The following is a 25,844-nucleotide window of genomic DNA, read 5'->3' on the forward strand; positions in this document are numbered from 1 at the left end:
CCTCACAGGACAAATGGCGCAGCAAGCAGGGTCCCCTGCGCGACACTCACCAAGAAGCTCTTATCTATTTCAAGGAGAGAACACAGAATGTTGTGGCTCAAATTCAGGATTTAATACTTGCTGTTGAGCTCCAAAGACAATTGAATGTGCCCTAAGGCAGATCGGTTAGATGAAAGTCAAGGTCCTGGTTGGGAAAATCTGAGTCCTTGATGCATCTTTGTGGACTCACCCAAAGATTTGGGCTCCCCAGAATCCCAATGCCTCAAATTCTGAAGAAGTGGGCCTCCTCTCCCATTAAGAACTGGCACTCTCCCTGTGGGGAAAGACACGGAAGACCAGAGAGTCCCTTTGTGGATGCCAAGTCACTAACTTGTGTTAAGTAGCTGCACAGCCCAGCTGCGTGACCTATAGAAGTGTGGACTGGAATGATTTTCTAGAAAACTGCTCAATTCCCTGCCTAATTCCTGTGAGCTGCAGAAAACATTCTCAGCATGGGTGGGAGAGGGGAGAGACGGCCCTGGTCACAGCTCCCAAGTTTTAGTATTATTTAGGTCCCTATGCTGAGAGACATCGGCATTTCCCTTTGGCAGCGTGGAATGGCTTTAGGGATTACAAAACAAGGGTTCAAATAGAGGATTTGACCTTAACTGGATGGCATTCTTCAATTAATTTAATATCTTGGAAATTCACTTTACTAATTTGTAAAACTTGCTACCTGCCCTGATAGGCTGATCAATGGATTAAATAGATATTGGTTCCTATTTCCTCCTTCCCTTCATCTCTTAGACCAGGTTTTGTTTCAAAGTTTCAGAGTGACAGTATGTATATATTTATATAAGCACAGAAATGACACAAGGGTCATCCATGGGCTCAAGGAGGGAGTCAGTCTCCAAAGCTAAGTTATCTGTCTTTGTCTGCTGTTGCAACACTACTCAATTGTCCGACTTGTATAAATGGGAGAATCTAAAAGGCACAAACAATAAGAACACTTTGATTTAGATATGTTCTATTGGTGTGTAGTTGTCATGCAGGGTGTCATGAGGGGTCTCTGCTCCCGCTCCCCTACAAGAACGCAGGACATGGTAAGGCCAAAAAGGAACACCCACGGAGCCATGGGTAGGGGAGTCACACCACTATATTCTCACTGGAGGCTGGGTGGGAAATACAGGGAGCAAACATCCGCCAGTACCCCAACAAGGGGTCTCTTCCTGCCCCCCAGTCTCGCTGGTGTCCCGGCAAAACACACACAGGAAGTAGGATCCACACGATCCGCAATCCACCGTCCACTTTTCTGCCTGTCAACCAACCAACCAACCAGCACAGTCACGGCAGTTATATTAGTGGCCAATGGCTAACTGGTTACAGCTATGGCCAACCAGTCACAGCTGATGGCCATCTACTACCCAAGCCAGCACCTTTCCACGTGAGGCTAAGAGCCTGGAAACTGCTCTCTGGGACTCTGTCCCCACAGTAGTTCATAATTATCGCAGACTATCATCTGACATCCATTAAAGACTGGTCATCAGGCTAGTCACCGAAGAGGATGGACTGGGTCAGGGAAGACGCCCCCATGGAAAGGACCTAAGATTATGGTGAGAGGAGTTGGGTGAACAACAAAACCCCGAAATGTGTATAGGGTCACCCACTTACAAAGCTCCTGCACACCTCGGTCCTCCATGCAGGGTCCATTAGCTACTCTCTGGGTCACCCTTTATTTCTCTGGACCTTGTTGCTTTATTAACTCTGTCAAGAGTTGGACTTGATCAATAGTTTTCAAACATATCTAGCAGCAGAACCTGTCTTCCTACCTATAAATCTACATTAGAACTACACATGTAAAACTGTAGAACTTCTTTCGTTGTGGCAGGAGTGCCTGTAACCTCCCCATGAATGTGCTTGATCAATTCTCAACTCCAGTACCATCCCCAGTGAAAGAACTCCACCCTGTCGTGCCCTTGGCTGAGCACAGGGTCACTATCAGCCTGGCACAGGATGAAGCCCATACCTTAACTCCGTCAATCCTCTCAACAGCCTTGGTCCTTGTGAAAGTTAGGTGATTTGCCCGGCTACAGGGCACAACTACTATGAAGGTAAGGATTCAGAGCCCAGGCCACCTTTCTCCCCAAACCCTGCCTCACTCCCAGTGGCCCAGGCACCTCGCTCCGACCCAGGTCCAGATTAAGTAGCAAAGGAGAGAAGTACCTATTCCCCACAAGGATTAGAAAATATGAAATTTCTGCTCGCTAAGCCTTGAGATATTAACGGGGAAGGAACTTGCTGATTCCGGGTCCCCACCAATGTGGAAGCTCCTGACATACAGGCTGGGAGTGTGTGTGCCAGCAACTCCCTCTCCCCAGCAACCAAACATGCAAAGCTTTGACAGAACACAATTCAAACTGGCATTCATTAGGCAGCAGGCCGATTGCTGCTTAATCACAGGCAGTGAAAGAGCAAGGAAATTGGATCAGCCTATCTGTGCCCTAGCAAAAGTCACTGGTGGGCTTTAAGACTTGCAAAGGCTATTTTCTAATGATGCATCTCTTAGAAACCTGGGGTTGGAAGGAAATTTTATAGCATAGAGAATCTTCTGGCATGAATTATACATCCATTAACACAGTTGTTTACGGAAAACTTCCCATGTGACAGGCATGGGGCTGGGTGACGGTAGGGATGCAGAGATGAGATAACTGGACGGTAGGCATTTTGTGAATTTAGAAGACTGGTCCAATCAGCTAAAAAGCCTCCCTTTCACCATGTCTCCGTATTGTACAAACCCATCTTCACAAGGCCTTTGATGAGCTCTATTCACAGCTTGGCACCTGAGCAAGTCTCTAGATAATTTTCAGTTAGTGGTTCTGCTGTTTCTCTTCCTTCATTCCCAAAGCCATTTCTTTGAGTCCGGGACACCTCCTGACAGACTTCGACAGGTGTGTGCCCATCCTAAGGGCTTCCATGATTTTGTGTGCCTACCGCAACACTCCATTCTGCCTGTGTCCATGTCTGTTTCCCCAACCTGCACTGAAATAACAAAGGAGGCACTTACCAAAAGTTTCAGGATTGAATTGACTCTTTGGGCTATAGTTACTTCTATTAAGTGAGGTGCACAAGGGATGGGATTGCTGATAGAACCCACCCAGCTCTGACACTCTGCGGATCTGACCGAGGAGGTTCATTCTGGGAACTGGATGATCTCCTCCTTGGAGGTTTCCAATCAGGTTTGCAGTAGATACTTTTCCTGGGGAATCATGTGGAAGCCTGGATTATGGGGTCCCTCCAGAGCTTTTTATTACACTCACCCTGAGAAACTCTGAGCTCCAAAATCATAGAAAGAGTAATAGACTTCTGGATTCAACAGACTTGGGGTCTGTTCCTGATGCATCACTGACAGATGGTTTACCTTTGGGCAATTTATGCATGTTTCCGGGCTTATTTCCTAACCTGCAATAGGAATATAATCAGCACCTCTGAAGGTAGTTGGTGACAATAACTTCAGTGAGATACTACATATGTAAATCGGCCAGCATATGCCCAATCACGACAGAAGGTAAGTTTTGCCTTATATAAATAGTAGGCATGGTTGACCCTGAAAAAGTGAAGACCTGAGAGAATGTATGAGTTCCCGGCTGGTGTGTGGTGGCCATAGACCACAGGTGGCAGAAAATCATCATTTGCCGGACCCCAGAATTTTAGTTAAATACGCACAATTTTATTGATTGAAGAGATTAGGACAAAAACATTAAACCAAATACAGGACAAAGCACCAGAGGCCATAGATTCCCGCCATGCACATCACCAATCTTTCTTCCTCCAGGGTACTTAAAAAATAGGGGAGAGGGAAGAAAAACAGGTCCTTCTTGACTCAGCACCATCTTCAGAATGTAAAAAAAACCTCTCTCCTTTCTATCTTCCAATATCAAAATAGAATCAAGGGCAAATCCATGGCCGCCTTGTCTCCTGACATGAAGGTTTAAGCCGCCCTCGTGGGAAGGTGAAGGCTGGGCTCCGGCTGAGCACGCATAAAGCATCCAAGGTCTGCACATACATGCCACATACTATAATGAAGCACAGATTCAAGTAACATTTACATACTAGAGTCCACGTGTTACCTACCCAAAAACATGACCATTTCACAAAACGTATACAGGCAGTAAAATCCAAACAACTGAGGTACTGGAAACACAAATATTTATGCCAAAAGAGTTCTGTATCATACAGCAATAGAAAAGCCGTTAATTAAAAAAAAAAAAAAATTGGCCACTCGAAATCAAATAAAGCTACCTGGAAAAGCTAAAGAAAAGGTTATTTCAGGGACAGAAATACTCAAACAAGAAATAAAATATATATAAATGTTAACGACAGCATGTAACATGTCATCCCGAGTCAACCCGTAATTGAAGTACTGGCTTAATACATCACAATGTGACATTTTCCTTAATAAATAGAAGAATTCTTGAAGATACGAAGGTGCGTATTGGGATAGAGAGTTGTTTTTATTTATATCGGCCTAGCTTTCAGCTTAGTTTCTTTCCCACTTGTCTCTACCGAGAGTTTTTGTCCAAACCAGAGGGCCTTCCAAGCCAAAAGCATCGTTCTTCATAAAGAAAACTAAATAGCTGCCCTGTATTTTATACATGTGGGACAACCTGCTTTGTTTCACTAGTTTCCAATAAAACACAAATGTTTAGTTGAGAGCAGAGGGTTGCAAAAGCTTAAGACTCCAGAAGCTTCCTGCTATCTCAGACCACTGATATCATCTCAGCCACGAGGAATGCTTGTAATGCAACCCTCATCATTCGAAAGGAGAAAATTAAGAAGTTCGAGTTCTCTTTTCCGTTTTTTCCCCTTTCTTTCTTTAAATTATGATAGCAGTAATGCATCTGGAAGTTTGGCTTCTAATAGCTTCCTGCCACAAACCAATGGACACAAAACAGAGTAGCTTATTAGAGGACAGATCGTTTTTTTCCCCTTCAGGGAGCAAAGCATTAGCACGTCATTTCCTGACTAGGATATTAAATAGTTTGTTTAGAAGAAAGGAGTTGAAGAGAACGATTAAGAGACACAAACTGGACTTTATTTTCTTTTAGTTTAGCACCCAGGTTTCGTGTCAGTCTGTGTGCACCGAATTTTTTTTAAATGAACCCCATTAATTATCAGATAGGTGGTTGGCTTGTTTAAAAAGAAGAAGAAGAAAAAAACAACAACAAAAAAAACCCTTGGCCAATTGTACCTTCCCTGAATCATGACAAGAAGTTAAATGCTAACAGTGCGATGCCAAGATGTGTGTTTGAGGCAGAGAGTTTCAATTCTGTCAGGATCTACAACTATTTTTGAAAAAAATTGAAAAGTGGGGTAGGCGGAAGTGGCCCAACTGTCAGGGGTGGCCTCTGGGGCTACATCAGGGAAAAGAGGCTCCAGGGGGCCCCCACCCATCTGACCCGACCCCAGAGCCCGACCCCCCCACATCTCTTGCCCCCATGCTACATGTTCAGTCCGCTCCTTGAAGGTTTTCCTTCTTTGAACCAAGAAACTTGTGACTGTCAGTGTCTTTCTCGCTACCAAGCCAGGTGACCTGTGTTCCCTGGAAGAACGCCTTTCTGCTGCCCTCTCTCACTCCTGGTACCTGCTCCGTCTCTGTGGGCTGTGAGCTCAGTTAAAGAAAGGGTCCAAGTTCTCTTCCATGTTGACATCTGGCACCAGCTGATCAGACACTTCCTTAGCACCGTATCCTGAATTCGAGACGCTAAAATCTGTAGAAAACCAAGGATGGTCCAGAATTTCCTGCGAGGTCAGCCGCTCGGAGGGCTCCCTCCGCAGGATGCTTCGGATAAGGCACTTGGCCTTGGGTGACAGAGTCTCTGGAATGTTGAACTGGCCACGCCGGATCTTGCTGAAGAGGGAACTGGGCTCAATGTCATGGAAAGGGTACCGCCCGACCAACATGGTGTAAAGCATCACTCCCAGGCTCCACACGTCGGCTGCTTTGCCCGAGTAGCTGCCACTGGTGTTCAAGATCTCCGGGCTCACGTAAGCGGGGCAGCCGTGCTTGTCAGAGAGGGAGTCATCGTCTCCCCGCAGAATGTAGGCGTCTTCCAGGCTTTCCAGCTTGACCCGAGTCCTGCAAGAAAGGGAGGAAAACATGAGCTCTAAGGGTGCTCTGAAACCCAAGAGTCCCATCCTTAGATCACAGCTCCTACTAAGTTTCCAATGACCCTTCATTTATTCATTCAACCAGCCAAACATTACTTACGCAGCACCTTCTAGGGCTGGGGACACAGGAGCAAACAGACTGCCAAGGACTTTGCATGAAGCTTACAATCTACTGGGGGGACTTCAACCTTCAGCAAGTAAACAAACCATAAGTTACATTATCGTCCTGTCTTAGTGCTGAGGGAACATGAGGTGAAGTAATTTTCCCAAAGTCACAGCTGAGTAATGATGGGGATTTCCAGGATTTGAACTCAGGTCCAACCAACTGGGACGCTCACCGAAGCTCTGTCCACTTCTGGCCAACTTCTGGCTGACATGAGGTAACACAGGCTGCGAGGACCTTTCACATTACTCATTGCATTTTAGCCTCACACCAGTGCTTTTGTTTGACACGGAAGATTTAATTATCCCATTTTACAGATAAGAACATGAAGGCACAGAGAGTAACTGTATTTGTTCTCGCACGTTCTATTATAGTCCAGAGTACACGTGTTCTTCTCCTCTCCCTACAGCTAATGATGTAGAAAAACAGGAAGAGTCTACATGTGCTACTTTGGAATTGAGCTGATTAAACACAAATCTCCTTCCTTTTGCCTTTTCTCATTTACAGTGGCACTGTAAATGGGTGGGTGGCGCTAACCCACTCACTCCAGCCTGGCTACATGTCCCAGGATTGGAGGGGAGTCAGTGACACCCGAGGGAAGGGAGACACAGCCACAGCAAAAGTGGGCTCTCTCTGCTGCTTCCTCCTCCCCATCTCACCCTTAAACTCGAGCCTCAGGAGCAAGGCAGACTCCTCACCTCCAAGTTCACTGTCTTGGAAGCAGAGTAGCCATGGGAGTAATTACAGCAGTGGAAATAATAAGCCCACCCATCTGTGTGACAAGGGACTGTCCAGCAGAGGATCAGGTTTGGGGCGGCAAAACCCTGCAGTGCCGTTTCAGCTCTACCAAGTGGGGGTCAACGTCTGCCAAGGCTGCAGGCTGACCCCAGGCTCTCCACCACATTTTCAGCCACATTCCCCCTCTCCATCCCAGCCTCTTCCCTGCTCCTCAGATATGCTGGCTGACCTCCATCCTTCCTGGGGCATTTGTACAGGTTCTCCCCACCAGGAATACTCTTTCCCCAGACACATGCACAGTTCCCTCCGGCTCACTTTTTTCAGCTCTCTGCTCAGATGAGCTTTATTAAAGAGGCCTTGCCCAGGGATTTTATATAAAGGAGCACTCCCACCGCAACCCCTTTCCCCAGGCCCCTCAGGACCACACGAAACGCCGCATTTCTAGTTATGCATGTTTATATGATTCCGGTGCTCATCTCAGCGGGATCGCCTCATTCCTCCCCCAGGAGCCCATGGGCAGGAGGCTGGGGTCATTTTGCATGTAGAGATCACCATCTGCGTTTACTACCACACCTGAAGCATCAACTAGTACCCAGCACACAGCAGACCCTTAATCCGAAAGTGAAGGGGACAGTCACACTGAGAACTCCTTAGAGCTTCCATGTGCTCACCTTTCAAGGAACAAGGGTCCCTGCTCTGCCTACCTGGCCAGGATTCAGTGGAGGTCAACTGAAGGATCTATGAAAGATAGGCTTTGCAAATGACAACGCCTCAGGCACCTTCAGTGAGTGCCCCAGGAAGATGTGACTCGGCCCTTTCAGGGGACAGGCTTCACCACCTCAAGCTCATTATGCTAAGCCAAATCTATAGCCCTTTTCTCATTCTTATCCCCTTCCAGGTCACATCCCAAGGTTCTGACTCTGTCCTTCACCCAGTTCCCCGCCCCCCGACCCCTCCCACTTCCAGGCAGCAGTGACCACACTTGAATCCTAACCCCTCTTCTGGAATCCTTCTCCAGATCATAGAAAAGGCCCTAGAAAATGATGACAGTTCTTTTTTGTTACCTTATCAGTTAATCCCTTCAGTGGAGTTCACCCCTCCCCCCCCACACACACCTCAGTACAGGACTAAGCAGCTATGCAAATACCTAAGGAATCTGTGAAATAAAAAGACATGCTACTTGCTGGGGTTCAGCCGCCCCTCAGCTCACCCATCTGCCCCATCAACCTCCTCTCTGCAGAGGCTGGGTCTTCAGTGCCCCCACCTGCCTGTCACTTCAGGTACAGTGTGTGCTGGGGCAGGGCAGCCACCCAGAAACCAGGTCAACTCAGTCATGAAGTCAGGGAAAGCTGGGTTCAAATTCTGCCAATGAAAATTACCAGGCACCAACTATCAAATACTATCTACGGATCTAAATGTGTGCTAGGTATCTGCATATATTTTCTCTTTCAAGTTCATAAAATCCACTTCCAAAGTGGGAATCATCCTTCCTTCATGTGGACACTGATGCTCAGAAAGGGTAAGTCAGCTCGGCTGGCGCAGCTGTAAGGCTACTTGGGGGCGGAGTGCTCACATCTCTCTGGGCTGTGAGCACCCGGCGCTCAGGCCAGCCCCCTCACCACCACCGAGCACCTGAAACCTCACCCAGCGGTACTCAGTCCATGAGAGTCCGTCAGAGTGGGCAACGCACGTGCACCCGGTCAGGGAGAGCGGGCCTCGCTGGGGAGGGAGAAGGGAGCGAGAAGCCTGGAAAAGGACGGGAGGAAACAGCATCGCAGGCATTCTTCTGACCTTACCGGCTTCTCGGAACATCCTGAACTTGTTTACATCACTCCTAGGCAAGGGTCGAGGCAAGAGGTCTGGATTGCGTCTTTACAACAAGGACCTTCCAGGGTGCACACAAGTCAGGGACCTGAGGCCTGGCTGGAGTTCCGGCTCCAGTCCCCACGGACTTGTTATGCAAGGAAGGGCTCTAGGGCATGGCCCCCTCTCTGGGAATGGGAGCCACGGCCCTCTCCTCTCAAAAGCGTGTCAGGAGGGCCTGGCGGAGCGCCTGTGCAAGTCTAAATACGAGGAAATGAATGAAACTGCTTTCAACCTCTAATATCTCCTGAAGAGTCTGGGGTTTATAAATTTCCAGGTAAAGAAATCAATGTTCATAAAAATCAACAGGACCATAAGTGAGTGATTCTAGTAATCCAAATGTCCCACTACCCATTCAGGCATTCAAACTAGGCACCGGGGCTACAGACATGACAAGCAACTCTCATCTTCTCCGTTTCTGTGAGGATTAAAAGGCTTGCACAGTACCTGTACAGTTATCTGTGGCAGAACCTAGCAAGTCTTGGCAGCTATGATGGAGTGTAGGATTAAGATAAGGCCCCACCTCCAACCCTGCAGCCTAGAGAAGACAGACAAGCCTCAGGCAGCTTGAAGTGGACGTGAATTCTGTGCCCGGCTCCTTCCTCTGTGCACTTGTTTCTCCCCTGCCTGGAATGTTCTTCCCAACAAGTGTCCAGCTCACCCCTGCTCATTCTATTGAGTCCTGAGTACGGTCACCAGGACAGAGCTCATGGAAATGGTGGGACTAGAGATGGTACGTGACAAAGACAGATGCCTGAAAGTGACAAGGGGGGATGGTGGAGATTTCTGTGACCAAAAAGCTGTGAATGACAGTGGCTATCGACTGCATTTTCTGAGGAAAGAGCCACGTGCCCAGGGCAGGACGGCGGACTGGGCCGAGGTGCTGCATCCCAGCATGTGACCTGCAACCTGTGCCTGGCATGGGCAGGAACAGCCTGCTTTGCTTCCAACCTCTGAATGAACAAGGCTTCCACAGGGCGGCCTGTGTGCCTGCCCAGCTCAGTGCCAGGCCTTGTGTCATCGGACCGGCGCCAGGTGAGGAAGCCAGAACCAGCAGGATACAGTCCCCTCCCTGCCTCTGTGGAGCAGTAACACTGGCCCTGAGAGGCCCGATGCCCCGCTCACTCTCAGCACAGGCTCCAAGGGCTCCCTGGGGCCACTAAGTCGAATGTGCAGTGTGACCTCAGGCTCTTTCAGCCTCAGTTTCCCTTCTGTAAAGTGAGAACCTATGGCTACAGGCACAGAAGAGGGCTCTTCGAGCTCCAAAACTCCTGATTTTCATTTTTAAGCTATAAGGATTGCAACACTTCCTATATGACATCCTTGTTATGATGATAATTGTAGTAACAACAACAGCAACCATGAATTAAACACCAGAGGTCCCCTCAAGAGTCTGGGGATTACAAATTTCCAGGCAAAGAAATCAATGTTCATAAAAATCAACAGGAACATCAGTGGTTCTAGTAATGCAGATGTCCCACTAACCATTCAGGCATTTAAACAAGGCACTGAGGTATGGATATGACAAGTAACACCCATGAAATACTTTGTTCAGTCTGCATCCCTATTTCTTGTAACAAACCTGAAAGGCAAATATACATATGTGCAAACTTTCTAAAAAAAATACGGAAACTGAGACAGAATTGAATGTCCTCGGTCCTCTATTGGGCAAACTGAAAAAATCTGAGCTCTGAATCCACATCAGGAGGATTCTCACGTTGGTACACTTCCCAAAATATACTCCGGTACCAACATCACAGATTTACTTAGTGTCAAAGACAGAGAAACTTTTAAAGGAAGACCCTGGGTGTATGGAGACAAATATGGCCCCCGCTTTATTCAGCACTAAATCCCATACAAAACCATCACATACATGGTCTAATTGCTGTAGCTCTTGAGGTGGATAGAGGAAACTGCACCTGCCCATTTGCTAGACGAAGAAACTGAGGTACAGAACGCAGATGTGACTTGTCCAAGGCCATCTAACAAGAGAGTGGCAGAGCTGGGATTCAAACCCAAGGGTTCAACCTTCAAATTTAGTGCTCCATCCAAAATATCAAAACTAGCCTACGCAAGCACATCATGCTTTGCTTTTAAACCTTTAAACACTGCCCAGGGCTCCCGGCAGGAAGAGATCAGGACAGGACGGGCCAGGGTAGGGCCAGGCTGGGCGTTCAGCCAGATGAAGTGGGCCTGGCCAGGCTGGGAAGTCCGGTGGCCTGAGGTCAGCGGAATCCGGAGAAGTCACTGAAGGCCAAGCTATGGGGTGGGTCCAAAGCTATGGGGTAGATCCAAGCCCGCGAAGGGTCGAGGGGCCCCAGGGGAGGGACTCCTTAGTTCTACAGGGAGGTACGCCCTCTCAGCACGTTACACAGTCTGGGCGGTGGGGGTTCCTGAACAAGACTGATGAAGGAGAAAATCGCAGCATAGATAGATGAAATGACTTGCTAGGAAATCCCATAGTTGGGATGAGAAACTCAATCCCACTCAAGGACCCAGGTGTTTGCACAGCATCAGCTGCGCTGACTGCATGCAGGCCCAGTCACTTGACTCATCATGGCCGCTTGGCCGCCGGGAGAACGGGGAAGCCATGCCACCTCCCACGCCTTCCCACTGCAGGGAGACACCACAGACGCGCACACACACGATGCAGCCTGCATGCGGGCTCCAGAGGAACAAATAGAGAATCCAAGAAAGGCAGAGCAGAACCAGACTCCTCATCAACACGCCAATCGCCTCTAGCCTGCTCTCCTGCATTTACACCTGGCTCTTGAAGGATCCCCCAGCTCCTAATTTGGTCTCTCCGAAAAGCTTCTGCACACAATCTACCGCTCAGTGCTGGACAGTGGCAGACCCACCCAGCCCCGACTCTCCCAGGGAGCTGATATTGCTGATTTGGAGTCCAGAACCTTCCTTCCAAGGCCCCATTAGTGGGTGGGAGCAGCGTTCAGGCCAGTGCCTCCGACCCCACCACCCCAGGGAGCACTGTGAGCCACTGGTCAGGCCACACACTGGGCCAGACTGGGATGGTCCCTGTGGCAGACAGCCCTAACCTGGGGGTCCCCCGAGATGCCCCAGGCACACGCTGAACAAGCTCAGGGAATCACGACACCTGCGTTCTGCTTTTGGTTATGCCACTAACACATTATGGGACTTTGGGGAAGAACTTCCTCCCAATTTCTTTATCTATAAACATAAAACAGTTGGTTTAAATTCCCCTCTTACTGGCAGCCCCCCAACCCCACTACCTTGGTCCTAGTTCAGCCTGAAGTCAATGCCCAGACCAAGCCCATCCTTCACACACACTTCCGGAACCACAACCTGACCCCACCCCACCCTGTCTAGAAAAACTCTCCAAGGGCTCCTTTTGGATTTTAGGTCAAGTTCAAGGTCATGGGCATGTATGTATCCAAGGCTCTAAACCTTTGCTATCCTCTTCAGCCTCATCTGTCCCCTCCACACGGTGCCCTCCCACAGCATGTCCCTCCCTACACACACCTGTAGGGTGCGGCCTCTTGGCCTTTGCTCACTTTCTGGACTCCCTCCCCTCCCCTATGTCACTCAGACCAACCCACGAAGGAGCCCACCTCCTCCCTGACCCAGTAACTCTCTACACCCCACTCCACTGTAGGAACATTGTTGGCCTGCCCCAGATAGCTCTCTAATGCACACCTATCCTCTGCAACATGGTATGAAAAATAACTTCTACACTGTCTTCTGTTAAGCAAGGACTCCCAGTATTGATACTGGCAAGCCCAGCAGCTAGTACTGAGAGTAGTGAGTAATGGGTGCTTAATAGATGTTTGCAAAGATACTGTGACTCCCATGTCTAGCCAGGTATATCTAGACTCAGGGCATCTAGGCACAATTGTGCCTGAGAATTGCAATGTCTACAGCCCAAGGACATTTCAAACGGGCTGGACTCTATTTCATGGTTTAGAGAAACTCCCAAGACTGTTGGGTAAAGGACATTTAAAATGCGTTTCCATCCCCTGCCTTCTATCATCAATATATCTAGGGGATTTTCTCCAGGACTTCTCCAGAGCATATGGGGCTGTCTGTATACCCATTTAGTCAATTGTCACACATTCACCAAGTACTTACAAGGCTTAGTCCTGAGCTAGGCGTGGGGGATAGAAAGATAAATGGACCCTGTCTCACAATTCTGTAAAGAAAACAAAACCTACTCCATTAACTGGAACAACAACACATGATAGGATTGCCCTTGGGGCTGGTGGCCCAGTCCACGACTGTCGTGACTGCCCAGAGAAAATCAGGTACTGAGCTTCATTTAGACTCCAGCCGATGGCGTTCTCCTGGTGTACACTTGCTGCCTAACTGACTCAGAAAATTACTGCTATGGGTTGGGAACAAGGGGTAGTATTTTACCTTGTTCCCAAGGTGTCTGTTTCCTTGAGCCAATGTGGTATTTGAGGGCCTAGGCTCAGGAGTCAGGGATACTGGGTACAAATCTCAGGTCCACCACTGATCAGCTGTGAGACCCTGCGACTCAATTTTCTCATGCATACAATGGTGACAACACCACCACCTTACTTATTGGTTTTAAATTAATGTAAATAAATATAGTAGTTAATTTGGATTGAATTAGTTCATTTAAGTGTCACAGAATAGGGCCTGGCACAAGGTGGACCCTAAATACTATTTCCCTAAAATATAATTCCCATGAGGGCAAGGGTTTCTGTCTCATTTGTCATTGTAGTATCTCCAGCACCTAGAATACTGCCTGGCATATAATAGGTGCTCAATAAATTTTTGTTGAATGAATAAATGCATCTCCAGGTTGTTGGGTTATGAGGCCCAAAGGCACCAGATGACAACTGAGAGCAATCACGACGGTTTTCTTTTTAAGTCCCTGCAGTGAACCGTGCTGGATACTTGGAGTTCATTGTGTCCAACCCATGACAGAGAAGGCAGGCCAAGGTCAAACAGCTAACTGGAGAAATCAAAATTCCTACCACTGTATCCTCAGTTCCATTTGCTTCAGGCCTAAGTCCAGCCCATCAGCTAATTTATTAAGTACAAATAGTAACCAGCCCAGCCAGAAGTCCTGAACACAGAACCCTGAGGAAGGTCTCCCCTCTAACTGTGATTAGAAAAGATCTTCATAAAAGAAATCTGTGTCCATCACAGACACTGATAACAATGTCTTACCTAAGAGTCACCTTCGCATAAATTATTAAATCAAAATGGGAATGATGGGTAATTTCTTATTTGATGTGGAACGTTGAAAGCTGCTCCTTTGAAAAGGTGTCCACATGGCAGATTCCTACGTTTTCATCTTTCAGGGCCCCCATTCTGGGCAATGGCCTGGAGGCTAACGATCTGTACTTACCCCTGTCTCTCTCATTCTGTCACTGGAATCCAATCGGAGCTGCTCCTACTCAATAAAGGAGATCGTCATTGATTCAATGCCCAACACATTCCAGTGAACAGGAGACAGCCTTGGTGCCTAAGAGGCACCCAGTCCAGCAGGAGGTGAGGACAGCCTCAAAGTGCACACGTGGACAATTAGAATCGAGGGGAGACATAGGTGAGTGTGGGTGCTGTGGGAGGAGATCCCTTACTATCCTGGGAAGAAGGGCGGATGGAGGTAAGCCTTCCCCAAGGGTTGGCAGAGCCTGAAGGACATAAGAGTGGTCAACATAAATAAGGGAATCCCAGGACCTCTGTCTCCTTCAAAGGAAAAAGGCAAGGTGTTTTCCTAGAATACGATGAGCCTGCAATTTGGAATGATGTAAATCACCACTAATGAAAGAAAGCAGACCCCGGTCTCCAGGGCTCCAATGCCTGCCCTCTGTACGTCTTTGTCAGATACTGCAGCTTCAACAGAGGAGGGACAACCTGGGGATCTTAAGGAAGAGCCAACAGAGATCCTAACACCTGAGAAAGAGAGCGCTGACCCCGGCTGACAGGGAAGGAAAAGACCTTCAGCCCACCCCACCAGGAAGTGCAGGTCTGGGGACTGAGCAGATGGCTTTTGTTACCCAGAAAGCCCCAGGGCTGCTGGGTTCCTACAAAGGGTCCCGGCTCCCTCCTGCAGAAGCGGACACTGATCAGCTTCCACAAAGCAGAGGAAATGAATCCTCTGACGTCAAGAGATAAAGATCTTCTAACCAAAGAAGAAACGTGTATAGAGCCATGTCTCTCGGTTCACGCAGGGTATTTCTGTGCAAGAAATGTCAACACTGAACCTCCACTGGATGGCAAAGAGCCTTGTCCCCAGAGAGAAGAGAAATCAAAACAGGACTGCTGTAGGAACTTTCCTTAGGCAGCCCTGACTGCAGCCCAAGGGTGCGCCAGGTTAAGGACTCCATATCCTGAGCCAGGAAGCTGGCCTGATGTCACCCAGAGGGCCAGACCTCAGTGCAGGGGAGGCTAAGGACAGCAGGAGAGACTGCTTGCTGATGGTTGATTATGTGCCAAACACGGGGTTCACTTGCACTAATTCATTTAATTCCAAGAGAAAAGTCTTGTTATCTCCACTTTACAGAAGAGGCAATCTGAGCAGAAAAGGTTCCGTAACTTGTCAAGGTTAAGTTCACTAATAAGTGCAAGAGCTTATGGGTACAGAGACCCTGACTCTGACTCCACAGGGGAGTCACAGCCCTTCCCTGAAACACAGGGCCTCAAAGAACAGCTGACCGCGCAGATCACTCATACCACAGCGGGGCGAGGGAAGCTGGAGGCCATGGGCACGCCCTTTGGAAATGTGGACACTGCCCTCTATCAGATTCTGGGCCACAATCCACAGGGGGGCCCTCCTGCTGGGACTTTTCTCCAGGAACTGTGGATGCAAAGGGGCAGAGGGTGTGCCCAGGGCGAATTCAATCAGGGTAAGGGCTCAACTTCCTCAAAATGCAAACAAAAGGAGGACTGGCTCTGCAGAAACATCCCCATCCCAGGACAGAGAGAAAGAAGCAGCAACACAGGGCAAAGCACAGTGGCTGGTCCAGGCGATGGGACCCTTCATTCCTAAGTGAGCTTCACGTACATCTTGTCAACCTCCTGGCCTTTCCATCCTGCAGGTTCCACACCACATGCATTGGATCTCTCAGTGGCCCTCTAAGGACTGGTGCAGTGATTATAATGAAACAAACAAAAGAGGGTGTGGCTTAAATCTGAACCCTTACATCCCAAGGACTCCACTCTTCACAGAAATGGCTGCCAAAGAGAGAGACCACATTCTCCATGAACTCGGAGCCTGGGAACTGCTCCCCGTAATGGGACCGTTTGATCAATGACTCTAGGACCAGCTGTCCACGAGTGAGTGCCCGCCCTGCTCCGCGAGTCACAGAAGCATCCTATTAACTTTCACAACCTACAGGGATGCAATTATTATTAGTTTTGTGCTGAGAAACTGAAGCTCAGAAGCATTCGATGACCCATCTAAGACCTGGGAACCAGTAAGTGGCAAAGCTAGAAGCTGAATCTAGAACCCAAATCAAAACAGAAGAAACAGAAGCAGAAGTATCTGAGGTGCCCCTGATTCAACACAGGCAGAAGGCACACTGGCGTGGGGTCTCACATAATGTACAATATCTGCAAAGCTGCTCGTGGGAATCTGGACTTACGGTGCTGACAGTTCCACTAAGAAGGTTTTCATGGATGGCCATGGATTCAGAATACAGATGGCCCAGAATCTAAAACCTATGTGCAAGGAGTCAACCCATAGGCAGATCTCGTTCTGAACCAGGTGGGGCTCAGCCAGTCTCATGAGGCAATGCTGTCACCTCCATTTTCAAGATCAAGGAACAAGAAGCCCATCCTTAAGAGAAGATGGATAAAGGTATCTGGTGATTTGAAACTTAATAAAGCAGTACTTCCAAGTCTCTTGTAGGCTGTTCCCCCAGAGGACCAATGCATAAAGGTTCAGAAAACAGGCAGATGCCATTATTTAACTTTCAAAAGCCCTTCCAATTCAACCCATTGTTTCCTCACATTTTCAAAGGTGTAGAGGAACAAGCTTTGGTCCTATTAAAATGCCTATTGATTAGGTCCTATTCCTTAGGATAGAAGGTGAAGGCTGCCAGCATCATAAGCTCCAATGGGGTCCCAGAGCCCCTGATTCCTGTTCCCCTTAGGCCACTGTAAAGGCCAACAAGGAGAGACTGTGCTGTGAAACTCGGTGGCTGCAGGGTAACACAGAGGGAGAAATATGCTCAGTGACCAAACCAGAGTCTCACCTCTCCAATTTGTAGAGCAATAAGTGAAGTGATAACCTTATAGTAGGATCTTATAGAAGCCACCAAATAGTACCTCTTATAGTTGTAGTTATAGTTATTAGATCTCTAAGGACAGTGGAACACAGAAGGGTAAAAAGGATATATTTGTCAGATATATATATATATATATATGTATATATATATATATCTGACACCATATCTTTTATATAGGCTCTACCTTTCTTTATAACTTTTCTATATATCCCCATGTATATCTTCCAAATGAGAATATTCAAAGAAACACATACCTGAAAGTTAGAGCCTATATAACAGAGCCAGGACAATAAAAGGATGAGGAACTTGAGGCCAGATCACAGAGGGTATCAAAGGCAATACCCGGATAAGGACCTGGGTCTCCAAGCTCCAACGGTTGGCCCACACTCTGGATCTTAGAGTAGCTCCCTCTTCTTCAGTTTGTTAATAAAACAAGAAGCCATCCACTGTCAAAGATGAGAACGTTAGCTGCCACAAGTGCCTTTCATGGGTAAAACTATGGAACGATAAACCACCTCAGTGGGCCGAGGAAACCCAGCGGCCGTCTGCACTATGTGTACTCCGCTGGATTATAAGTGCTCGTGAAATTACCCCATTTGGGTTAAGTAACCACAGGTACTTTACCTTTGTGAATCCCAAAATGCTCCCCAGACATTTATTCCCCAAATAGCTCAAACCACGAAGGTGGAAACACCAAAACACACACCACTAGCTCTGATTTGGATGTCATCAGGCTTCTATAAGCAGTAGCCTAAAAGGATCCCAGGCCCCTGGGATGCAGGGCCAACCAATCAGGAGGCAGAAAGGTTTGAGAGCAAGACACACACAAGGTATCCCAGACACGTGTGCTGAGAGGGAATGAATGACGTGTACTAGAATTGTATACAGATGGTCCCTTATAGCTTTGTGGCAGTGGACTCGCCACTTCCTAAAGGACATGAGGATTGCCCGGGCAGTCATGAGAATCGCATGGTATCATGTATGCAGAGCCTCCAGAACAATTCTTGGTATAGTCAACAATGAATGTAAATCAGTTGCCTCCACCCCTCTACAAAAGCACATTAGAAAGGAAAAAAAGTAACTTGAAAGAGTTTTTAACAATCAAAGTCAGCTGGAAGAGAAAGCGGGGCCCCCGTGGGGTCCGCTAAATAGGATGTAATGAGTTAATGGAAGCCATGAATGGAGCCCAGCTGCCAGCATCCGCCCCAGCTGTCTCCTCACACAGCCGAGACCCTCACGTGGCCATGTGTTCGCACTGGCAGTTTCCTCACCTGGAATGTCGGGACCTTCCCACACTGACTGTAACATATTCCTCTTTCAAGTCTTGGCTCCCAAATCATCTCTTCTAAACAACTTTCTCGACTCTCTGCATCCTAGTTATAACTGAAACCCAGCCCCCAGTTCCCACCTAACTCATTCATACCTTTAGTTAGGACCTGTAACACTTTATAGGTCGGTTTACCAGCGAGTGCATCTTGCCATTCATAGCACTGAGAATTGTGATTAATATTTAAGATATATTTAGGAAATGTCTACTGAATGAGGGAGTGAATGAATGAATGATAAATGACTGATGTCAGGCATGAGCATTCTGAAAGTAGAATTTTCAAAATCTTGCCTTATGCACATTGAAAATGCCACACAGGCTGGCAGCCACCTTCAGAGTTCACAACACCAAACCAAAAACAATTACCAGGTCACAGATTCTCCTGCACCTATCCTTTGAGCATTGGATAACGCCTTTAGAGTAGTGGTGACTTGTTTCCAAGGGCACATCAAACACAGCAATACTCACCTCCCTTTGTCCCTCCATGCTTCCTCTCCCACCTGGACAACAGGCAGCAAAACAGTCTCTATTCCAACCTCTCGAGCAAGGTGCTCTGAGCAGCCTGCATGGGTCTGGACAGGAATGAGACTCACCTTTCTTCGTCCTTAAAGATGAACTTCCGTAGCTTGAGATCACGCAGCACCAGCCCCCCGTCATGACAGTGGGCCACAGCCGACGCGATCTGGTAGAACAGTCTAGCTGCCTCCTCCTCCCTCAGCTTCTTGCAGGTGCGAACAAAGGAATGCATGTCCCCATAGCTTCGCTCGAAGAACACATAGGCTTTGGTCTCCCCCAGGATAATTTCGGTGATTTGGTTGATGTTGCTGTGGGCAGACAGGCAAAAACACGGGGCCAGGGACTCCTGGTAGCAGCTGATATCAAACACCTAGGGCAGGATTGACAATAAGACCAAGAGTCAGAGGTGCCTCTCTTACAACCAAATCACAGAACGCAGTCGCTTTCCACAGGGCAGGCTTTTGAGATGACACAAGGTATGCTGAACTTGAACCCAGACCACACTGACCCTGCATCCTATCAGCTGTGTGGCCTTGAATTAGTCACTTGACCTCTCTGAGCCCCCCAAGTCCTCATGTGTAAAACGGGCCAATGATACTTGACTCACAGTGTTGGGAGGATATGAGAATACGAAGGTAAAAGTGCTTTGCAAGATGCAAAACACTGCACAAATGGTAAGTTTTATTATTTTTTTCTCTAAGCCAATTGCCTCTGTTTATAGGAGAACAAAGGCAAAATCTGAGAGGGACCCACCCCAAGCTACATAGACAACACCTTATTTACCTGCAACAACAACAAGAAAAAGAACAAAAATGTATGTCAACACTATACAATTATAGCCAACATACTCTGTGTTATACAAAAATGTATGTCAACACTATGCAATTATAGCCAACATACTCTGTGTTATACAATTGTGAGGTGTAGCATTATACAACATGTTAGCAATTAACAGATTAAATACCTTGGCTTTGCCTAACGGTGACCTAATTCAATACAACCATTTTACAGATGTGGAAACTGAGGCTCAGAGCACAAGTCAAATCAAGCCCCTCCTGGCAGAGCTGGGAACAGGACGCAGTCCTCGTTCAGAGGAAAGCCAAAGCTTGCTTCTTTTTCTATTCCCTCCACAGATATCTAGGCTCAATGAATCAGTTATGCAATGATTTTCTATGAATCAAAATGAGCCTGTGAAATGCCACCTCATTGCGGGAGTTATTTAAAGAGAAAAACACCCTCCACACCTTTTTGAAACAGACCTACTAAGAGGAATTAGCCTACAGAAAATTTTTGAGGTTAAAATGAAAAGCTTTCATTCATTTGCAGACCTCTACTAAATCAGGACTACAAAACCCTGGGTTTGGAATGTGGTTTTACTATCTGCTCAGGAATGTGGATCTATTCTGAGCCTGCAGGAGGGGGCAGGCATGAGGGCGCTTTGCTGGAAAGCATGTAAGGCCGGAATGCTCTAACAACAATACGAGTCATCTTATCAGTTCACCATCATTTAGCTTCTCACATCTTTTTCATTAGTTAGAACATACTCTCCTTGGTCATCATTTTGCAGGGCGGTGGGAAAATGCTGGCCTAGAAATCACCAAATTTAAAGCCCTAATCCTGGCTCAGCCATCACTAATCTGGATGAGGTGGATAAAGCACTTCAGGTCAGTAGGACCTCCCTCCTCTTCCGAAACTGCAGATGTTGATTTTGAACCCTGTTGACCTTTCTTGGGTCCAGATACCACCTGAGGATCTGATGAAAGCTCTGTCCCCTTAGCGGAAAATGCCCATCCTCAAATGCATGCAGGGTTTCAGATTTAAGGGGATTCGCAGGCCTTCTGAAACCCATGGGATACAGGCTGCCATTTAAGAATCTGTAAGTCGCACTTCGCTTCAGAAAAATAGAATCTGTGAATCAAACAGGGTCAGCAAGAACCTCAGGAGTGCTTGTGCTGCACCCAGGGTAAGGAAGCAGAGTAACGTTGTGAATGAAGCATAATGAGGCATCTCAGGACGGCGGCACAGCTGCTGCCACTACAACCTAGAATTTAAGAATGAGTTCTCTCAGCATCTCCAGAGACCACAAATCACACCCTGATACTGTCAAAGGATGACCTCCAAGCAGTGACCTCCGAGGGCCGTTCAATTAAGAATCTGAAATGCTTGAGTCAACTTGAACACCCAGACTGCAAGCAGCAGGAACATAGGAAAGCCTCAAACATTTCAGAGAGAGTAATAAACGCTTTGCAGTGGCTAATGTAAACATTGCGTTATATAACGGGATGCCGAATTCTGAAGTGCCAGGCTGCAGGCTCTGTGGCCAGTGCTCATGGAGTATGATTATTTACAACACACTTCCTGCTTCAAGTGCATTTTAAAAAAATAAAAGGTGATTTTTTGCTCAGCACCTTTCATCTATTATCCGGCCCCACTGCTGAGAAACTGAATGGACATAGCATTTAAAAAGAAAGAAAAGAAAAACATATTCATGGCATCTTCAAAATATAGCCATACCCTTTGTAGAAGAGACCAAATTTCAAGATGGTGGACAGAGTATGAAAAATAAAGCAAGGACTTAGGTTTTCCCAGATGGGTAGGAACCAAACTTTATTAGTAGCTGTAACAGGCATTTATGGGCTTGGATTGGTATTTAAACCATCACCCTCAAGTGCAAAATCAAGCCATAAGCCTGGTTGCGAGTTTCTTTTAAATGTTTAATTTGGAGCCTTAGTTATATAATGTGACAATTCAGATAAAGCAGTAAGATTGGGCCATCTTTAATAGCAACTGGGAAAAAAAAAGCACCCATTCTGCCAAGATAGTATAATTATGTCAACCTACACAGTAGCTACCAGTATTGCCATGAAAACAATAAGCTAAAGACCCCCAAAGCCCCCTTCCTTCCTTTGCCTAGCTTAAAGTAGTCACCCGAAGACAATAAACAGGCTTGATTATTTTGGTGAAATGACCCTCAAATCTCTCTCCCCCCAAATAGTGTCCTATAGAATTCTCTATATAGTCTCCTACGATAATTGGCATCTTTACATTAGATCTGTTTTTGCAAAGACTTTTTTCTTGGCTCAACATATAACCAGAAGACAAGAACACTATATTCTAATGACATCAAAAGGAACTTGATCAATGCGTAGATTTCACTGATCCTTGCAGTAAGCCAAGAGTTCACAGTAACCATCTGAGAGGAGTTCGTAGAAGCAGCCTTATAAAACCACTTGGAGTTTCCTAGGATATGTACAACTATGCTTGCAGAAGAAGTCACCCACTTCACCTCTGGTAAAAAGGGAGGAAAACAGAAGCTGCTGTGTCTTAAAGGGATGACCTCTGTCAAGCAGAACAATGATACTGCACTTAAATCCACTTGCAGCCACACAGTAATTGGTGAGGGGTTGATTCAATCTTTGCAATAACTAAACCAGCAGATTAAGTACAGTTTCAGTCCACAGAGCAAGTCTGCAAATGACACTGTAAGGTCAGCCCAAAGTGAAATATGTCTTTAAGAATCTGAAAGGAGAAAAAAAGAGCAAGGGCCAGAGTCACCTCGGCTTTTAAACAAAGAAATAACAGCAAGATGTTCCTGCAGAATTTGGCGGCAGAGTCCCTGCACTTAAAAGCATCTCCAGCCTTTGAAAAATATGAAAATGCTGTCCCGAAGTTGAGCAAAAGCAGTGAAATCACTCACTGCTGGGTGATTGTGCATATTTCATCAGAGAGTGGCAGCTCTGTGGAATTCATTCATTTCAAAGGATGACTATTCTATTGTGCAACGTGTAGGTCTTCTGAGAATTCAATCCAGCTCTGAACACCCTACTGCATTTTGGTTAACCAGGCACAGTTGGTCTGGGTGTCAATAACTTGGAGGAGATGTAAAATACCAAATGCTCGCTACAATCAGAGTAATATTTAAAAGAGTCTCTTCTTTTCCCCAAGGTCTGAACTGAACAATTGCAAAACTGACTGCAGACCTCCACAAAACCCATGTTTTACAATGAAATACTCCAGTGCCCTACCAAATAAATTCCACAAAGCAGTCTGTGGTTAATGGTAAAAGTGTCACACATTATTTGTAGCAAAACTGTGCTGAGTGCCCATTTCAAAGACAGCAGGGGTCCCCACTACTCAAGACCCCCCCCATTACATACCCCCCAGGAAAAAACAACAGTGAGCAAAATCTAAAATTGAGTGACAATGAATTCTTGATCTATGTCCAATTCCTGGGTAGCTGGTAGGCTCTAGTGTCTTCTCTTTTTTTGCAACTATTCCCGTGCTCACCCGCTTGTCTGGAGCCCTGTGCGTGCATACAAAGACACACAGACAGAAACCAGTCACTCTTTAGGGTCAAAGACAAAAAGGAAATTGCAGTGTCCAGCTCTGTATTAGCACTGCATATCCCTGGGGCTCCAAATCGTACACGCAAAGGTGTATGTGGGGTCTGGGAGTCAGGTAGGACGAAGGGATTCAAGCACGGAAGTCTGAGGATGAGAAGAAACCCAGACATGAAAGACCCAAAGGAGTCACTATTTCCTAAACCCCAAGGTGCGCAGGCGGCTTTGATTTCCACCCCCAACCCTCCTTTCAAAGATCCAGGCACAAGAAAGCTCTTTGTAAACTCCTACCCCGCGCTGGGCCCCTGGGCTCAGCCAGAAGGGACACCTTTGTGTGTCCTTTTAAAGGGCACCTTCGGAACAAAGGTTTAACACCTGCACGCAGCTAAGAACAATGGCTGCAAAAGGAACCAAGTCATCAGTGCCTTAAAATTAGCGGGGGATTCCCTGCTCCATGTTGGAAGGGGAGGGGGCTAGACCTCAGGAGAAATCCCCTGGTCAGGGGCACCTGGCCTCGCGCGGAGGAGCTCCACGAGATCCTGGGAGCACGCGTGTCTGTGGCCCCCGCGCGGCTCCGCCGCCCTCCCCGCCCCCGGCTCTCCCCAAAACAGCCCCGCCACAGCCCGCCCCATTGTCTGCAACGCTCTAAAAACTTCACAGCTAGTCACACATGAACAAAATAAATAAATATATCTATTTAACGAGGCCACGGGTTATTATCCCGCGAATCTCCCTCGCCCGGACTCCGGGGCTCCGCGACCTCCCGCACCATCCAGCCCCCTCCACACCGCCGGGAAATCTTTTTAGAAGACAAAAAGCAAAAGCAAACCCCGGGCTCTTTACCTTGCACACCAGCTCCTCTCCACTGTGCAGATGCACAGCACGAAAAACGTGGTCTCCCTCCAGAGGTTCCAACAATAAGTATTTCCCGATGCAAGAAACGCAATGCGACAAGTTCGGAGTCTCCGGCGGGCTCGGGGAGCCGAGGTTCGGGCTGAAACTCTGGCTGGGCTCCGCGGACCTTATAGACGACAACTCTTCGAAATCCTGGGTTTTGTTCCGCGATCTCCCATATCTTGCAATTGTGATGGGGGTAGACCTGTGTATGTTCATGAGTGTGGGATCGCACACGACAAACAAAAAAAACCCTCTGGAGGGATGAGTCGCTGGCGAGTGCGGCTGCAAGCGCCTCCGTGCCACGGATTTTAAAAGGGGACGCGAGGGGAAGGAACGAGGAGGGGGCTGCGTGGAGAAAGAGTTAGAACCCCCCAAAGGGCGCCGCGGGGCACCTGGTCTGCTCCGAGCCCGGCTCCCAGGGGTACTCGGTCGGCAGCAGCTCGGGTCCTTTTGTTACCCCAAAGCAGCCAGCGATGTGCACAATCTCCGCACTTTTAGTTTCTCTCTCTCCCTCTCTTCCCAACGTGGATGTAGACGAGGAACTGGATTGCTAAGGTGGGAGCTGCAGCGCCGGGTCCCCCGGAGCAATCCCCACGCAGGCTTCCGACTCGCAGACGAGGCGGCGGAGCCCTGCTCTAGTTGGTGCAATCTTCGCCGAGCGCACGGCTGCGGATTGCTCTCCGCGCGGTAGAAACGCAACAAAAAGAAAAAGGAAATCAGCACGGGTCTACCGGCTCGCGCCGCTCGGCAGACGGAATCCGCGCTGCACCCCCTTTTTTGGTGGAAAGGGTGGGGGGCGTGGAAGGGGGGGGTGCCGGAGAGGGTAGTTACCTACGAGTTAACTGTAGATGGCGTCTGAGGCTTTTCCAAGATCGCAAGAGCTCTCCCAAAATTAAACAAACAGACAAAAAAAAAAAAAATAGCAAGGGAGCATTTAACTTGGAGCGGTCAGCGCTGCCAACAAAAGATTGCAAAAGCTGGGTGCAGAGCGGTGGCGCGGGCCACGCGCAGGTACCGCGACAAAGCCCAGGGCTCGGCGGGCCGGGCGGAGGTCAGCACAGGCTCATGCCGTCGCCGCTCGCTCGCGCTCCGGGGCGTCCTCCGAACACGGGGAGAAGTGCGGGCAGGGACCGGCGCGGAGCAACGGTCTCCGGTTTCCCCCGCCCGAGCTTCCAGGGATCCTCGGGGCGCTGGTAGGGGGTGCGCCCCCAGCCCTGCGACCTCTCCGCGCTGCTTTCCCGCGGGGGAACCGGATCTTGCCTTGGAGGAATTTGCAACCACTCGGTCTCCCCTGCCCTACACCCGATTGCCTGGCCGGGTAGGTGGTGGAGGAAACTGAGGGCTTTTCTTCTTCTTTTATTTGTTTCTTCCCCCCTCGGAGGTAAGAGGAATGTGTATTTAAAATTGAAGGGGATGGCCGACGGTGCCCGAGGCCAATCCCCGCGCTCAGCACGCCCGCATCTCCCGGCGAGGCGGTATTAATAGTTACTTACGTGGCCGGGGATCTCGGAGCGAGCGGGGCCGGGTGTGCGCGTGTGTGCGCGTGTGTGCGCGCGCGCGCCTCGCTCGCGCTCGGTCTCCCATTCAATGTCACCGACACATTTCCACGGAGCCTC

At 48.1% G+C, this 25,844-nt stretch overlaps 1 protein-coding gene across 1 annotated transcript; it reads right to left on the minus strand.

The window, feature by feature from the left end:
* Positions 1 to 3,684: 3,684 nt before the first annotated feature.
* Positions 3,685 to 25,844, minus strand: TRIB2 (tribbles pseudokinase 2). The gene is made up of 3 exons (XM_081068573.1): positions 24,175 to 25,844; positions 19,069 to 19,361; positions 3,685 to 6,115 (listed from the first exon to the last, which is right to left on the minus strand). Exons 1-3 carry the CDS (start codon positions 24,442 to 24,444, stop codon positions 5,647 to 5,649), a joined length of 1,032 nt encoding a protein of 343 aa, XP_080924699.1. The 5' UTR covers positions 24,445 to 25,844; the 3' UTR covers positions 3,685 to 5,646.

This window comes from Rhinolophus hipposideros (genome assembly GCF_964194185.1).
Source record: "Rhinolophus hipposideros genome assembly, chromosome: 12".
In the NCBI taxonomy this organism is placed as follows: Eukaryota; Metazoa; Chordata; class Mammalia; order Chiroptera; family Rhinolophidae; genus Rhinolophus; species Rhinolophus hipposideros.

Excerpts from the sequence above, each read along its gene's own strand:
- TRIB2 (XM_081068573.1), bottom strand. The coding sequence starts at position 24,444 with ATGAACATACACAGGTCTACCCCCATCACAATTGCAAGATATGGGAGA. Across the intron at positions 19,362-24,174 it reads GAGAGGAGCTGGTGTGCAAG|GTGTTTGATATCAGCTGCTA; the intron begins GTAAAGAGCCCG and ends ATCCTGCCCTAG. Across the intron at positions 6,116-19,068 it reads ATCTTTAAGGACGAAGAAAG|GACTCGGGTCAAGCTGGAAA; the intron begins GTGAGTCTCATT and ends CCTTTCTTGCAG.